This window comes from Bombina bombina, chromosome 2 (assembly GCF_027579735.1).
Source record: "Bombina bombina isolate aBomBom1 chromosome 2, aBomBom1.pri, whole genome shotgun sequence".
Classification (NCBI taxonomy): Eukaryota; Metazoa; Chordata; class Amphibia; order Anura; family Bombinatoridae; genus Bombina; species Bombina bombina.
The window spans coordinates 357,289,091-357,305,895 of NC_069500.1; the positions used below are offsets into that span (position 1 = coordinate 357,289,091).

Here is a 16,805-nt window from a genome sequence, read left to right on the forward strand (position 1 = left end):
TCAGTTCCTAAGGTTCGCCTTTCTGGACAAACATTACCAGTTTGTGGCCCTCCCATTCGGGTTAGCCACTGCTCCAAGGATTTTCACAAAGGTACTTGGGTCCCTTCTAGCGGTTCTAAGACCGAGGGGCATTGCAGTAGTACCTTACTTGGACGACATTCTAATACAAGCGTCGTCCCTTTCAAAAGCAAAGGCTCATACAGATATCGTTCTGGCCTTTCTCAGATCTCACGGATGGAAGGTGAACATAGAAAAAAGTTCTCTGTCTCCGTCAACAAGAGTTCCCTTCTTGGGAACAATAATAGATTCCTTAGAAATTAGGATTTTTCTGACACATGTCAGAAAGTCAAAACTTCTAAGCACTTGTCAAGTTCTTCACTCTGTTCCACGTCCTTCCATCGCTCAGTGCATGGAAGTAGTAGGGTTGATGGTTGCAGCAATGGACATAGTTCCTTTTGCACGAATTCATCTAAGACCATTACAACTGTGCATGCTCAAACAGTGGAATGGGGACTATACAGACTTGTCTCCAGTGATTCAAGTAGATCAGAAGACCAGAGATTCACTCCGTTGGTGGCTGACCCTGGACCATCTATCCCAGGGAATGAGCTTCCGCAGACCAGAGTGGGTCATTGTCACGACCGACGCCAGTCTAGTGGGCTGGGGCGCGGTCTGGGAATCCCTGAAAGCTCGGGGACTATGGTCTCGGGAATAGTCTCTTCTCCCGATAAACATTCTGGAACTAAGAGCGATATTCAATGCTCTCAGGGCTTGGCCTCAGCTTGCAAAGGCCGGATTCATAAGATTCCAATCAGACAACATGACGACTGTTGCGTATATCAATCATCAGGGGAGAACAAGGAGTTCCCTAGCGATGAAAGAAGTGACCAAAATAATACAATGGGCGGAGGATCACTCCTGCCATCTATCTGCGATCCACATCCCAGGTGTGGAAAACTGGGAAGCGGATTATCTGAGTCGTCAGACATTCCATCCGGGGGAGTGGGAACTCCACCCGGAGATCTTTGCCCAGTTGACTCAATTATGGGGCATTCCAGACATGGATCTGATGGCGTCTCGTCAGAACTTCAAGGTTCCTTGCTATGGGTCCAGATCCAGAGATCCCAAGGCGACTCTAGTGGATGCACTAGTAGCACCTTGGACCTTCAACCTAGCTTATGTGTTTCCACCGTTTCCTCTCATTCCCAGGCTGGTAGCCAGGATCAAACAGGAGAGGGCCTCGGTGATCTTGATAGCTCCTGCGTGGCCACGCAGGACTTGGTATGCAGACCTGGTGAATATGTCATCGGTTCCACCATGGAAGCTATCTTTGAGACAGGACCTTCTTGTTCAGGGTCCATTCCAACATCCAAATCTGGTCTCCCTCCAGCTGACGGCTTGGAGATTGAACGCTTGATTCTATCAAACCGTGGGTTTTCAGATTCTGTGATAGATACTCTGGTTCAGGCCAGAAAACCGGTAACTAGAAAGATTTACCATAAAATATGGAAAAGATATATCTGTTGGTGTGAATCCAAGGCATTCCCATGGAATAAGATAAAAATTCCTAAGATTCTTTCCTTTCTGCAGGAAGGTTTGGATAAAGGATTATCTGCGAGTTCTCTAAAGGGACAGATTTCTGCTTTATCTGTCTTACTTCACAAACGACTGGCAGCTGTGCCAGATGTTCAAGCATTTGTTCAGGCTCTGGTTAGGATAAAGCCTGTTTACAGACCTTTGACTCCTCCCTGGAGTCTAAATCTAGTTCTTTCAGTTCTTCAAGGGGTTCCGTTTGAACCTCTACATTCCATAGATATTAAGTTATTATCTTGGAAAGTTTTGTTTTTGGTTGCTATTTCTTCTGCTAGAAGAGTTTCAGAGTTATCTGCTCTGCAGTGTTCTCCGCCCTATCTGGTGTTCCATTCAGATAAAGTTGTTTTGCGTACTAAGCCTGGTTTTCTTCCAAAGGTTGTTTCCAACAAGAATATTAACCAGGAGATAGTTGTACCTTCTTTGTGTCCTGAACCAGTTTCAAAGAAGGAACGTTTGCTACACAATTTAGATGTAGTCCGTGCTCTAAAATTCTACTTAGAAGCTACAAAAGATTTCAGACAAACATCTTCTTTGTTTGTCGTCTATTCTGGTAAAAGGAGAGGTCAAAAAGCAACTTCTACCTCTCTTTCATTTTGGCTTAAAAGCATCATCCGATTGGCTTATGAGACTGCCGGACGGCAGCCTCCTGAAAGAATCACAGCTCACTCCACTAGGGCTTTGGCTTCCACATGGGCCTTCAAGAACGAGGCTTCTGTTGATCAGATATGTAAGGCAGCGACTTGGTCTTCACTGCACACTTTTGCCAAATTTTACAAATTTGATACTTTTGCTTCTTCGGAGGCTATTTTTGGGAGAAAGGTTTTGCAAGCCGTGGTGCCTTCCGTTTAGGTAACCTGATTTGCTCCCTCCCTTCATCCGTGTCCTAAAGCTTTGGTATTGGTTCCCACAAGTAAGGATGACGCCGTGGACCGGACACACCAATGTTGGAGAAAACAGAATTTATGCTTACCTGATAAATTACTTTCTCCAACGGTGTGTCCGGTCCACGGCCCGCCCTGGTTTTTTAATCCGGTCTGATGAATTATTTTCTCTAACTACAGTCACCACGGTACCATATGGTTTCTCCTATATTTTTCCTCCTGTCCGTCGGTCGAATGACTGGGGTGGGCGGAGCCTAGGAGGGACTATATGGCCAGCTTTGCTGGGACTCTTTGCCATTTCCTGTTGGGGAAGAGATATTCCCACAAGTAAGGATGACGCCGTGGACCGGACACACCGTTGGAGAAAGTAATTTATCAGGTAAGCATAAATTCTGTTTTATGTAAGAACTTACCTGATAAATTAATTTCTTTCATATTAGCAAGAGTCCATGAGGCCCACCCTTTTTATGGTGGTTATGATTTTTTTGTATAAAGCACAATTATTCCAATTCCTTATTTTTTATGCTTTCGCACTTTTTTCTTATCACCCCACTTCTTGGCTATTCGTTAAACTGATTTGTGGGTGTGGTGAGGGGTGTATTTATAGGCATTTGAGGTTTGGGAAACTTTGCCCCTCCTGGTAGGAATGTATATTCCATACGTCACTAGCTCATGAACTCTTGCTAATATGAAAGAAATGAATTTATCAGATAAGTTCTTACATAAATTATGGGGTTTTTTTTGTTTTGTTTTTATCTTCCGTGATAAAAGGAGAATAACTCTTTGAGCACTATATCAAGATCTTGGTTTTCTGCTATCCTTCCTTCCTTTTTTTTTTTTTTTTTTTTTAAGGATACATAATCTGTTTTCATTCATTTCCATATTGAAAATGGTTTGTGAGGGCTTCCAAAGTCTACATTTTTTTTTTTTTAATGTATATTTTTTTTTCATTCTGGCTGTGGAGCCAAAGCATTTCCCAACCAAAGAAGGCAACCATTAATGAATGGAGACCCCTCTCTGGTCTCAAATGGTAGATCTCGGTTTTCTAGTTTAGTTGGATATATGGTAAACTCTTGATGAGGTAAAAATAGAAACTCGGGGCCAGGGAATCTTCCAGGGATGCATTTCCTTTGTTTTGTTTATCATGTAAAGAGAAAGTAGCAGAACAAGAATAGTTCTATGAATAGTCAAATAGATGGCGGGAATAATACAAATTATAAACTTTATAACACCGATAGCATGTTCTTCTTGGAAAATATTTCAGTCCTAGACTGATAAGGAGCCAATACAAAGTTAGGAGCTGTTCTGGGCCTTATAACAACTAGTATGTACCTCGAAATAGGCGGATTATTTCCAATCCTAATCTTATATCTGAGCAATAAGGAATACATATCGTGCACATCACTTGACCACTCTATAGTTGTATAAAGAGGTAGTGCGTGATTCTGAGATACCCCTTGATGCTGTTAAAGCGAAGGAATTCCTGCTACATTGGTAGGCCTATTGCGAAATTATTTCAGTCTAGTGGGGTAACTCTGAGTCTATGGAAGATCCCAAGGCAATTTACTAAAAAGCCATCGTCTATCTAGGGAACCTTTCTCATGCTTCACCATTGAGCATTGCCTCTTATCATTGGGTCAACCAATATGTTCGACTAGCTCTCAGCAACGCATTACTGCTCGGGGGCTGACTTTATTTGTGTGTTTAACCCATATACAAGGATTAAATGTGTAGTTAAGGCATTTTAGCATTGCACTGTTGTCTGCACTTTTATCTGCCTTTATAAGTTCTGCATTCTCACTAATAAATAACAGCAAATGTTTGTTAATCTTTATTTGAACCTTAAAAGTTTTTTTTTAATTATTTTATTTATTTCTAGGGAAAAGAAATGGGTAACCGTTGGGGACACTTCCCTTAGGATCTACAAATGGGTGCCTGTGGCAGAACCTAAAGTAGATGATGTAAGTGCTAGTAAAATGTTTTTACGCCTCTCATTTTATCATCAAATATATAAATATATATTAACAGTTGTTGCATATCACATAATGACGTTTCTTGAAAATAAATGGATTTAAAAATAAAATATCTCTGTTTGGAAATAACCTTGGTACACACATGCAGTATAATATATAAAAAGACACAGTATTTTTTGTGCAATTGTGTAGTTTTTATTTTTTTTATTTTAAAAGTGTGTGTGTATATATCTCTATTCCTCTATTTCTCTATATCTCTATTCTCTAATCCTCTATTCACTAATCTCTTGCACACATTAATAGCATAATTTCTCGTAAATATTTGCTAATATTGGCTTAAATTGTAACCATGTGGGTAAAATAATTTTGAATATGGCTGCAGGCTGTGGCATTCAGCTATTTATTTTATTAGATGGTTAGAGTCCGTGAGTCATCACGTGCGGGAATTCTCCTGAACACTAGGGGGAAGCAAAGATACACACCAGAGCTTTAAATCTCTCATACTTCCCATGATCCTTGGTCCTATTTGGTTGCAGGAGAACTCCCCAAGAACATTACTGCTCATTCTACTAGAGCAGATTTTGTAACAAGGCTTCTATTGATCAGATTTGCAAGGCAGTGACTTGGTGGTCTTTGCATACTTTTTCTCAAAGTTTTATCACTCGTCTGAATCTGCTTTTGGCAGGAAAGTTCTGTAGTGATTGATCAGTAATGTACCTGCCTTCATTCTTTGTCTGTCCTTATTTCATGGAGATGTTGTGGACTTCACTGATTCCCATATGTGATGACTTGTGGACTCCCACCTGATGAAAGAAAACATTTACACAGATATTTGTGTGTTGTACTTTTACACTTTTTTCTCTTTTTTTAATTTTTTTTTTTTTATTTATTTCTCTTTTTTCTTTCTTTTTCTTTCTTTTTTTCTTGTGACTAGAGCATCAGTCTTTAAACACTATTTACTAGAAACATTTTTGCTAATGGAAGCTGCTGCAAAAAAAGTTTCTAATCAAAATTGAAATGCTCCCATGCACTCCAATTTTTACCTTTCTAATATTTTAAATGCTCGTTGCATTATGTGCTCATATTTCTGCCATTGGGTGTCTCTTCTCCAAGCAGTTGTTGCACATCCTTATGTTTATAATATTGCCACAGCAACCCTGCTTAATGTTTTCTACACACAAATGAAACCTTTTTTACAAGGTAAAAAAAAATAACTTGCACACAGTTGGGAAGTTTGTTTTTGTGATCACTGCAAAATTAAAGCCAATACACTTTCTTAGTTGCAAGTTTAAAGGGACATGAAACCCAAAATGTTTCTTCATAATTCAGATAGAGAATACAATTTTAAACAACATTCCAATTTACTTCTATTATCTAATTTGATTCAGTCTTTTCGTATCCTTTTGTTGAAGAAATAGCAATGCACATAGGAAAGCCAATAACACGAGGGATCTATGTGCAGCTACTGATCCTATTTAGATATCCCTTTCAACAAGGAATATTAAGGGACTTAAAGGGACATTAAACACTAAATACATGCTAGATTGAATGATGCATTCAAAGAAAAGATTAGTCCATGAGTAACATGTAGATGTATTTTTTAAAGTTTCATTAGTTGTTTAAAAAGTGACAAAATAAGTGTAAAGTTTTAGTGTCTATAAAACACTGGGAGCTGCCATGTTGTAACTTGTGTTACCTTCTCTGTTGTGGCCAATTAGGGACCGTTATAAATAGGTCACTAGAGTGTGCAGCCAATGGTTGTGCTGGATTTAACAGTGTTCTGCACTTCCATTTCTAACAGGAACTGAAAAGCTCACAATTTCAGAATGAAATTACAGGCAAAGAGGACAAAATAAATAATAAAAGTATATTGCAGAGAAGGGCGGAGCCGACCATGGACTGAAATGGTCGCATAGTACTGAAGCTCTGTAAATCAATAGACACAGTTGGGGCATAAAACCTTATTTATTCATGCTTTACTCAAAGAAATATGTTCTGCAACATCACCAAACTCTACAGAACAGAGAAAGCTAATTATAAAGTGTGAGTATCAAAGCAATCACTATTTGTAACGGAGCACAGTTATCCAGCAATCAGCCTTTACCTATTAGGGAAGCTAAATTCGTAGTGACAGGACCGCAAGTCAATCTAAGTGTCACTCCTAAGAAAAAGTAATCACCCGTTCACTAAGCGAGTGAGCCGGTGTTTTGACAGATCGGGTATCGATGAGAAGCTACAGGAAGCGGCCGTCTCGTCGCTAGCGCAAGTGAAAGGTGAGCGCCGTCTTTACACGCAGCAAAATATAAGCGACCAGACTTACCCTCACCGCTGCAAACATAAATACATGCCATACGGAGTTTATCGCCACAAGCACCGGGTGGGAAGTCCTCCGCTACAACTAGCGCTGCCGGCCACACGGCTAATAGGAGCTGTTTTGGATCCACTGTGTCAGACACAGCGGTAGGCCTATGCATATTGACCTCGTGGTACCGGATCAGATTATCTGCACATTAAGGTTTGACACCTACCTCCCCACTGCATAGCGCCCAAATGACTGACTCCCCAGATAGATTTTAATAAGTTGGCTCATTTTAAGAGAGGTTTGGGAGAAGGTTTGGGCTGTTCTCTTTCCCTTGCACCTAATCATCCAGAGGCCTTTACTGTTCACGCAGAATTCACTGCTGTGAGATCAAAGAGAGATTACAGCTTTATGCTCTGGTTATAACCTACAACATAATTCAAGAGACATATAATCAAACAGCATAAACCTGAAAAGGGTACACATAGAGAACAGAGGTGAGGGAAGGAGAGTGAAGCAAAGAAAATCAAAGAAAGGAGAGAGAGAGGGAGAGTGAAGGAGAGAAGAGGAAAGGGAAAATTGATAACAATCTGGAACATAATATTTCCTTCAATTTAAGCTGTACTCTCACGACAAAAGCCTATATCCTGGGGAGGAAAGCTGTATTGTTTAACACCCGCTAAGACCTCAAATATGGCATCAAGGAGGTCAGTTAAAGGGGATAAAAATGCAAAAAACAACCCCAATAAGATGAGTATGTTCTTTAAAACGACACAGGCGTTGACAATGGAAGATGATGATTCATCTCAGACCCCAGAAGAAATAGAAATCCATCAAGATGTGGCGATGGATACCCCACTCACCAGAGCTGATCTAAAAGATCTTCCCACGAAGGGAGATTTCACCTCATTTATTCAACAAGTAGGTCGCATGATTAAGGATGGGCTGGCGGAGGTGAGGAAAGAAGTTAATGAGCTTGGAAATAGAGTGGAGTTTCTGGAGGAACAGACAGAAACTCATCCATCTGATATGGATCTAATAAACAGAAAACTCCTGGCACAAGAATCACAAATATCCTTCCTGCAGGAAAAATTGGAAGATTTGGACAATAGAGGGAGGAGACAGAACATAAGGATAAGAGGATTGCCAGAAAGGATTTCCACTGAAAACCTGCACTCCTCCCTCCAAGATTTGTTCAAAACCATCCTACGAGAATCTGAGTATGAGATACCACTTGATAGAGCCCACAGGGCATTACGTCCACAACCCAAAGAAAAAGATCCCCCAAGGGATGTAATCATAAAGTTCCATAAATACTCGGATAAAGAGAGGATAATGAAAGAGTCGAGACAACAGAAATCCATATCCTATCAGGACCACCAGTTACAACTTTACTCTGACCTTAGCCCACTCACGCTACAGAATAGAAAAGAAACAAGATTTTTGACGCAGCATCTCCAAGACAACGGAATCCCTTACAGATGGGGGTTTCCCTTTAGTGTTAAAGTGTTGAAAAACAACCGCATACATATCTACAAATCAGTCGACGACTTGGAAACCTTTTGCACTCAACTTGGAATACCTCAACCCTCCTTACCATCTCTGCATGAAACAAGGGCCCCAGTGGAACCCAACCCACTACAACAAAGACTACGCTGGCAAACTGTACAGCGAAAACGTCCAAGGGCTCCTGCCACAGGGGGTCCATCTACAGCACAGGACTCTGAGGATGGTTGACTCATTGCATTGTAAATAAAGCATAGATCTTTTGGAGAAACCGGGGGTTTGAAAATATCCCTCTGGTTCACCTCTGCCTTGAAGAGGCTGATTCTCATCTGCTCAGGTAACTCTGTTGATGTTTTTTATGCTGTTTTGTTCAGAGCCCTCCAGGAACAGGTATCACCTTTACACACTAAAGACTTAGATGTGGACTCAAACGCAGTTATAGTTTGTTCTTTTCTTTTTTTTAAAAAAAAAAAGGGAAAAAATTCTTTATTGTTGATGTCACTGACAGATTTTGCATTCATAATCAATCACCATAGTCTCTAGAGCCTACTGAATAACTATTCAATATAGGTATTGAAAGTATTAATAAACAAAAAAAAAAAACAAAAAAATTACAATAGAAAAATTTTGCAAACAGTGAGCGTAATTTTTTTTTCACTTTGTTCCCCAACTGTGTCTAGACCTAATATGGTCTTTGGATTCCCCTGCTCTTTTCTTTTTCTTTTCTTTTTTACTTTTTCCTCTTGTCTCTATATCTCAAGAGAAAAAATGATACTGACAATGAGGTTTATAGTTTCAATGTTGAAATTGTTATATATTGTTTTCAAGTTATGTTTGGTTTTTATGTATTGTCGATCACCACTATATATGAGGTATTACTGTATTGTCCACCCGATTGAACGCATATATATACTAGGTCTTAATCAATGTCTCAAGAGATAAAATTAATATCACAAAACTGTAAAGGTTTGAACTCCCCCACCAAGAGATCAATCGCCCTGACGTGGTTTCAAAAATCCCAGGGATCGATAGTGTTTCTACAAGAAACTCACTTCCCCAAACAGAGAGAACCAACGCTATACTCCAAATATTACACTCAAAATTTCTTCAACTCTAACGTCAGTAAAAAGAATGGGGTCGGCATTCTAATAAGCAAAGATGTACCTTTCCAAATTTTAGATAAATTCTCAGATGAAGAAGGCAGGTACTTAATACTAGTGGGTACAATATATAACACTCAGTTAACCATGATGAATATATATGCGCCCAATACAGGACAGCGGGCTTTCTTAAATAAGGCTTTAACCAAATTGGGAGAAGTTCGAAAAGGGGTGGTATTAGTGGGCGGGGATTTAAACATTACTTTGAATCCACTTATAGATTGCTCCACAGGGGAAAGCCAAATAACTCAGAAAAATAGAATGGGGCTCCTCCAAAAACTAGATACCCTTTTACTGATGGATGTTTGGAGGCTACACCACCCCAGAACCCGTAGTTATTCCTTTTACTCACACCCGGGTCATTCTTATTCTAGAATAGACTACTGGCTGTTAGACCATAATAATATAGCTCTAGCCTCTGACACAGAGATTCTGCCGATATCATGGTCCGATCATGCTTCTATTACCCTAGAACTTAAATGGCCATCAATGCCCAAACGCCAACCTTTGTGGCGGATGGACTCTACTCTATTACATAATCCACCTATTAAAAATCAGATAAGCGAACATATAAAAGAATTTTTTCGACACAACACTTCAGGAGACACAAATAATATGAATAATTGGCTAGCACACAAAGCAACTATTAGGGGAGAGCTAATCAAACAAAGAGCAACCCTCCGCAAACAATATGACACAGAGTTTCAAACACTACTCTCTAATTTAAAGATAGCAGAACAGCGACATAAACTCAACCCCACAAACGATGTTCTCACAAGGTTAGTGTGCGAGGCAAGAGTCGCCTTGCGAACATTACTACAAAAAGATGCCAACAAAAAAGCATTCTATCTTAAAAAAATGTATTTTCACAACAGCAATAAAGCTGGTACGTGGTTGGCTAAATCCCTAGCAAAAAAGATATATCAGGCCCATATTTTCAAAATTGAAAATGATAAGGGACAGACCGAGACGGAGCCGAAAAATATAGCAAATGTATTTGGTAACTATTATGCTAAATTATATAATATAGCGAATCAAGATGCATTGGGAAACTCAGAAGCCCTTAATCAATACCTACATTCGGTTGATACACCTAAAATTTCAGCACAAGAGGCGGATGCCCTGGATTCCCCAATCACACTGAAAGAGGTCTTAGATGCTATTGAGTCGCTACCCAATAATAAAAGCCCTGGCCCAGATGGCTTTTCGAATAGTTATTATAAAATGTACAAAACACTTATAGCCCCACATCTATTAAAAGCATTCCAATACATTGATGAATTGGGGAGTTTCCCAGCAGAGTGTTTAGAAGCCTATATTTCCGTACTCCCTAAACCAAATAAGCCAGCTAATCAACCAAGCAGCTACAGACCCATATCTCTACTCAACACAGACCTCAAACTTTACGCAAAGATTCTGGCTGGGCGTATCAATAAAATCTTACCCCAAATTGTACACTTGGACCAAGCAGGTTTTGTCCCGGGGAGGGAAGCGAGAGACAACACCATTAGAACACTACAACTAATTGACTACGCTAAATTTAATAAACTAGAAATGGTGGTTGTCTCCGCTGACGCTGAAAAAGCGTTTGATCGCCTAGACTGGAGATTTTTACAAGCAATATTACGGAAAATGGGATTTGGGGATACAATTATAAAAAGAATCTTTAGTTTATATCACAATCCCTCAGCTAAAGTGAAAGCAAATAATATATTATCTGATAAGTTTTTCATCCAGAATGGAACCCGACAGGGATGTCCTTTGTCCCCCCTTTTGTTTGTGTTGAGTATGGAAGTTCTGGCCCACAAAATTAGACAAAACAAGAAAATCTTAGGAATAAAAATAGGACAAAATAACTATAAACTGTCGCTTTATGCTGATGATGTGCTACTCACATTATCTAATCCGTCTGAGTCGATCCCAGAAGTGCTGAGGGAGTTTAAGGAATTTGGGGTTTTCTCCAATTTCCTATTGAACGATCAAAAATCGGAAATTTTAAATATCACCATGCCAAGTAAAGAATATTCTGAATTATTAAAGAAATGCCCTTTCATTCCCCAGAAAAAAGCCATCAAATATTTGGGGATCCACTTGTCGCCTAGGCCCAGCACCCTATTTGAGAAAAACTACCAAAACTTATACAATGATTTAGCTAAAGACCTAAATAGATGGAGCGATAAATCGATCTCGTGGTGGGGCCGTATGCAGGCAGTAAAGATGACCGCATTGCCCAAAGTTCTATATATGCTCCAAACTGTACCAATTGCACTAACTATTCCATTCCGCAATAAACTCCAAAAACTGTTCAATACATATATATGGGGTAAAATTAAACCAAGAATCAATAAGTCCACAATGTATAGACCTACAAGTAGTGGAGGTCTAGGACTCCCAAATGTCGAATTATATTATAAAGCAAAATGCCTACAAAAAATATTAGATTGGCACCGAAATGCAGACAATAAGGCCTGGGTGACAATGGATTCCCATATTCTGAGGGCCCCTTCTCCGGGGTGCTGTGCTGGATAGAAAGAAAGAGTCGCCCAACTTGGATTAAAACTTATCCATTGTATCAACATGTATTCGACATTTGGGATAGCACTATAGCGGGCAAAAATAGTATATCGTCCCTTAGGTCCCCAATGTCTCCAGTTTCACCTAATGCAGAACTACATGGAGGCTTAGAACAAAAACTTAGTAAGCAGCTCGACTGGGAAATAGGATACACAACGCCCATACATAAATTTTTAACTAGCGGTAAACTTAAGCCGAGAACAGATCTTGGGGACATAATGGGGGGAGCCTTCTCGAGGTGGCTGAAATATTTGCAACTTCAGCACTTCCTGACCACCTCCCCAGATAAGGAAAAACTTACTAGACAGCCCACTTTGTTCGAACAACAATGTCTCAGTAATCAACCCCTGTGTCACACTTTGATGTGGGCCAAAAAGGCATTGTCACTTGGTGAATTAACCAAAGTTCCTAACTATGTGGGTAGATGGCAAAGGGAGTTGGGGAAAGAACTAAATGAACAGGAATGGAAATATATTATACAGAATACCAGAAAATCCTCGACATCTGCTAGAGCCTTAGAATTAAATTTTAAAATCCTGACAAGGTGGTACCTAACCCCGGCGAGAATCAAGACAATATACCCGACAGCCTCTGATATGTGCTGGAGGGGGTGTGGAGGTAGGGGTTCCATGTTACATATCTGGTGGTCCTGTTCCAAGTTGCAACCTTTCTGGCTTAAGATAGGGGAATATATTAAATCTGTTAGTAATCAAAACGATGAGTATCAAATGCAACCCACAACAGCATTACTAAACTTACTCCCAAAATGCAAATGCAAGATACGTAGGAAATTAATACAATTAGCTCTAAATTCAGCTAAATCCCTAATAGCTACTAAATGGAAATCACAAGAAATCCCCACATATGAGGCCTGGGAGGCGTCAATGAATCATACAATCCAATTAGAGGAATATGGCTACTTTATAAGAAAAGATATGGAAATGTTTAACAATGTAAAGTTCTATTGGGAAACACGAATGCACGCACATTAACTACAAATATATAAATTAGGAGCAACTTTATAGCAAATGGGAGAAGAGAGCTCGGTTAGAAATCTTATAGACATTGTATAATTCATTATAATCTTATATCGGGATAGACATGAGAATCTTCAGTGTTCGCATAGATGTGGTGATCGACTTTTGGTTTTATATTTCTTAGTAAGTTGTATAAGTTGTTTGATAACCCTCGAAAATACAATACAGGATGTTAAGCTTTTGTACAGCATAATTTGACATGCCTACATGTACTCACTTTGCTCTGAAATGTATCACGATGTATTGTCATAATTTCTTTCATCCAATAAAAATATATTTAAAAAAAAAAAAAAAAAAGTATATTGCAGAGTTGTTTTATTATATACAATTTATCATTTTATATTAGCATCTCAAAGTGTTTAATGTCCCTTTAAGCAACTTGGATAATAGAAGTAAATTGAAAAGTTGTTTAAAATTGCATGCTCAATCTGAATGAGAGAAACATCTGGGTTTCATGTCCCTTTAAGTAGTGTTAGAAAAGAGTAAAGTGACAGAGCAGCCTGTGAGGATGCAGCTTTTTTGCTAAGAGCTCAAAACAAGTGGCTGCCACCCAGCCAGTGAATTTCTCTGAACACCACTGCAAAGCGCATGGGCATGTTTACTGGCGCATGCACCTCTTCTTGTCTGTCGCTCTCTGCAAGAGCCACTATACCAGGAGGATTCTCAGAAGTGAGCCAGGAGGAAGAGCGCACGTCTTCCGTTTTTGCCAGGTGTACATAAAACACAGAGGAGGAGCTGAGATTGCTAGTTCTGCAACTTACTGCTTCCGAGTTTTTTTGTTGTTGTTTGTTTTTTAAGGCACTCTGGCACTTTTGTCTTATTCTATATCTTCTATATCCTAAAATAATAATAATCTACATAAGATAGGTGCTGTTTTAGTTTGTGCAGTGTGGTTAAGCTCAGCTTGTTTTATCTGAGTTTGTCATGCAGTGTGATATGACTGCATTTGACACATTGTACACCTATATTAAAGGGACATGAAACCCCAAATTTTTCTTTCATGATTCAGGTAGAGAATACAATTTTAAACAACTTTCCAATTTACTTCTATTATTTAATTTGCTTCCTTCTCTTGTTATCCTTTGCTGAAATGTTTATCTAGGCAAGTTCATTAGCAGCAGAGAACCTAGATTCTAACTTGATTGGTGGCTGAATATATATAAATATCTCTCTCTCTCTCTCTCTCTCTCTCTCTCTCTCTCTCTCTCTCTCTCTCTCTCTCTATATATATATATATATATATATATATATATATATATATATATATATATATATATATATATATATATGAGATTGGTGATAGAGAGTATTTTTTCTAATAGCGCTTGCAGAAGATGTTCCTCATAGGTAAGAAATTGGAGAGAGGAAAACAAAAATGGGAAATTTTTCCCAGATGAATATGGGTAATGAAAGGTAATTAAAGACAATAATAAATGCTCACCTGTTAGATCACAGGGACCAGCAATCAACGACGAATGGAAATGGATGGTGTGTATAAACACCAAAATTCAAGGATAGGACACAAAAAACAAATAAATATGTGCCCCAAAGGGATATCAATATGTATATATGAACCGGAGACTGCTTGTGGGAACCTCTAGTTCTTACCACACTGTATTTGTGAACAGAGGGTAAAGAGGAAAGAAGTTCCTATTTATTATAAGCTGATACACAAAAACCATAACATTTTGAAAAATATTAATGCGTGAATATTAAAAACAATGGTAATTTATTAATAGACTATTAAAAACGAAATACTTATTAAAAAATATATATATATATATGTGACAGGTTTAAAAAATGTGACAGGTTTAAAAAATGGGGAAGAGTATGAAAACAGGATAAAAAAGGGGGTTAAATACATAAACCGTTAAAAGGAAACAATGTGGTAAAATAGCCACGGTGCGAGTAAGGTGCCGTCAAATGGCAGAAATAACTTACTATGAAAATAACAAAAATGCTGCTGCTGATGGAGTAAGCCCTATGTGGGGTTCCAAAAATATCTGAAAAGCGATCGATTAGGAGAGAAATAGAGACCACCAACGCTGCCCGGTGCAGCTCGGTCTCTGTTGGTAATTCGGAATTCGGAATTCCTGAAGTGACGTCACGAACGTGCGTCACGTGCCTTACGCGTTTCGTGAGCGTATCAGCTCACTTCATCAGAGGCTAGCACCGGGCAGCGTTGGTGGTCTCTATTTCTCTCCTAATCGATCGCTTTTCAGATATTTTTGGAACCCCACATAGGGCTTACTCCATCAGCAGCAGCATTTTTGTTATTTTCATAGTAAGTTATTTCTGCCATTTGACGGCACCTTACTCGCACCGTGGCTATTTTACCACATTGTTTCCTTTTAACGGTTTATGTATTTAACCCCCTTTTTTATCCTGTTTTCATACTCTTCCCCATTTTTTAAACCTGTCACATTTTTTAAACCTGTCACATTTTTTAAACCTGTCACATATATATATATATTTTCTCCAACATAGGTGTGTCCGGTCCACGGCGTCATCCTTACTTGTGGGATATTCTCTTCCCCAACAGGAAATGGCAAAGAGCCCAGCAAAGCTGGTCACATGTTCCCTCCTAGGCTCCGCCTACCCCAGTCATTCTCTTTGCCGTTGTACAGGCAACATCTCCACGGAGATGGCTTAGAGTTTTTTAGTGTTTAACTGTAGTTTTTTATTATTCAATCAAGAGTTTGTTATTTTAAAATAGTGCTGGTATGTACTATTTACTCAGAAACAGAAAAGAGATGAAGATTTCTGTTTGTATGAGGAAAATGATTTTAGCAACCGTAACTAAAATCCATGGCTGTTCCACACAGGACTGTTGAGAGCAATTAACTTCAGTTGGGGGAACAGTGTGCAGTCTCTTGCTGCTTGAGGTATGACACATTCTAACAAGACGATGTAATGCTGGAAGCTGTCATTTTCCCTATGGGATCCGGTAAGCCATATTTATTACGATCGTAAATAAGGGCTTTACAAGGGCTTATTTAGACTGTAGACTTTTCTGGGCTAAATCGATTCATTATTAGCACATATTTAGCCTTGAGGAATCATTTTATATGGGTATTTTGATATAATAATATCGGCAGGCACTGTATTAGACACCTTATTTCTTAGGGGCTTTCCCAAAGCATAAGCAGAGTCTCATTTTCGCGCCGGTGTGGCGCACTTGTTTTTGAGAGGCATGGCATGCAGTCGCATGTGAGAGGAGCTCTGATACTTAGAAAAGACTTTCTGAAGGCGCCATTTGGTATCGTATTCCCCTTTGGGCTTGGTTGGGTCTCAGCAAAGCAGATACCAGGGACTGTAAAGGGGTTAAAGCTTATAACGGCTCCGGTTCCGTTATTTTAAGGGTTAAAGCTTCCAAATTTGGTGTGCAATATTTTTAAGGCTTTAAGACACTGTGGTGAAAATTTTGTGATTTTTGAACAATTCCTTCATGTTTTTTCGCAATTGCAGTAACAAAGTGTGTTCAGTTTAAAATTTAAAGTGACAGTAACGGTTTTATTTTAAAACGTTTTTTGTACTTTCTTATCAAGTTTATGCCTGTTTAACATGTCTGAACTACCAGATAGACTGTGTTCTGAATGTGGGGAAGCCAGAATTCCTATTCATTTAAATAAATGTGATTTATGTGATAATGACAATGATGCCCAAGATGATTCCTCAAGTGAGGGGAGTAAGCATGGTACTGCATCATTCCCTCCTTCGTCTACACGAGTCTTGCCCACTCAGGAGGCCCCTAGTACATCTAGCGCGCCAATACTCCTTAC

The 16,805-nt window shown here is 39.2% G+C and overlaps 1 protein-coding gene across 1 annotated transcript in view; it reads left to right on the forward strand.

Moving 5' to 3' along the window:
* BCL7A (BAF chromatin remodeling complex subunit BCL7A) overlaps positions 1–16,805 on the forward strand; it is an 89,027-nt gene that overhangs the window by 48,658 nt on the left and 23,564 nt on the right. Inside the window, exon 2 of the mRNA XM_053701753.1 lies at positions 4,354–4,435. Within this exon, the coding sequence (XP_053557728.1) occupies positions 4,354–4,435 (82 nt within the window). The remainder of the gene's footprint in view (positions 1–4,353; positions 4,436–16,805) is intronic.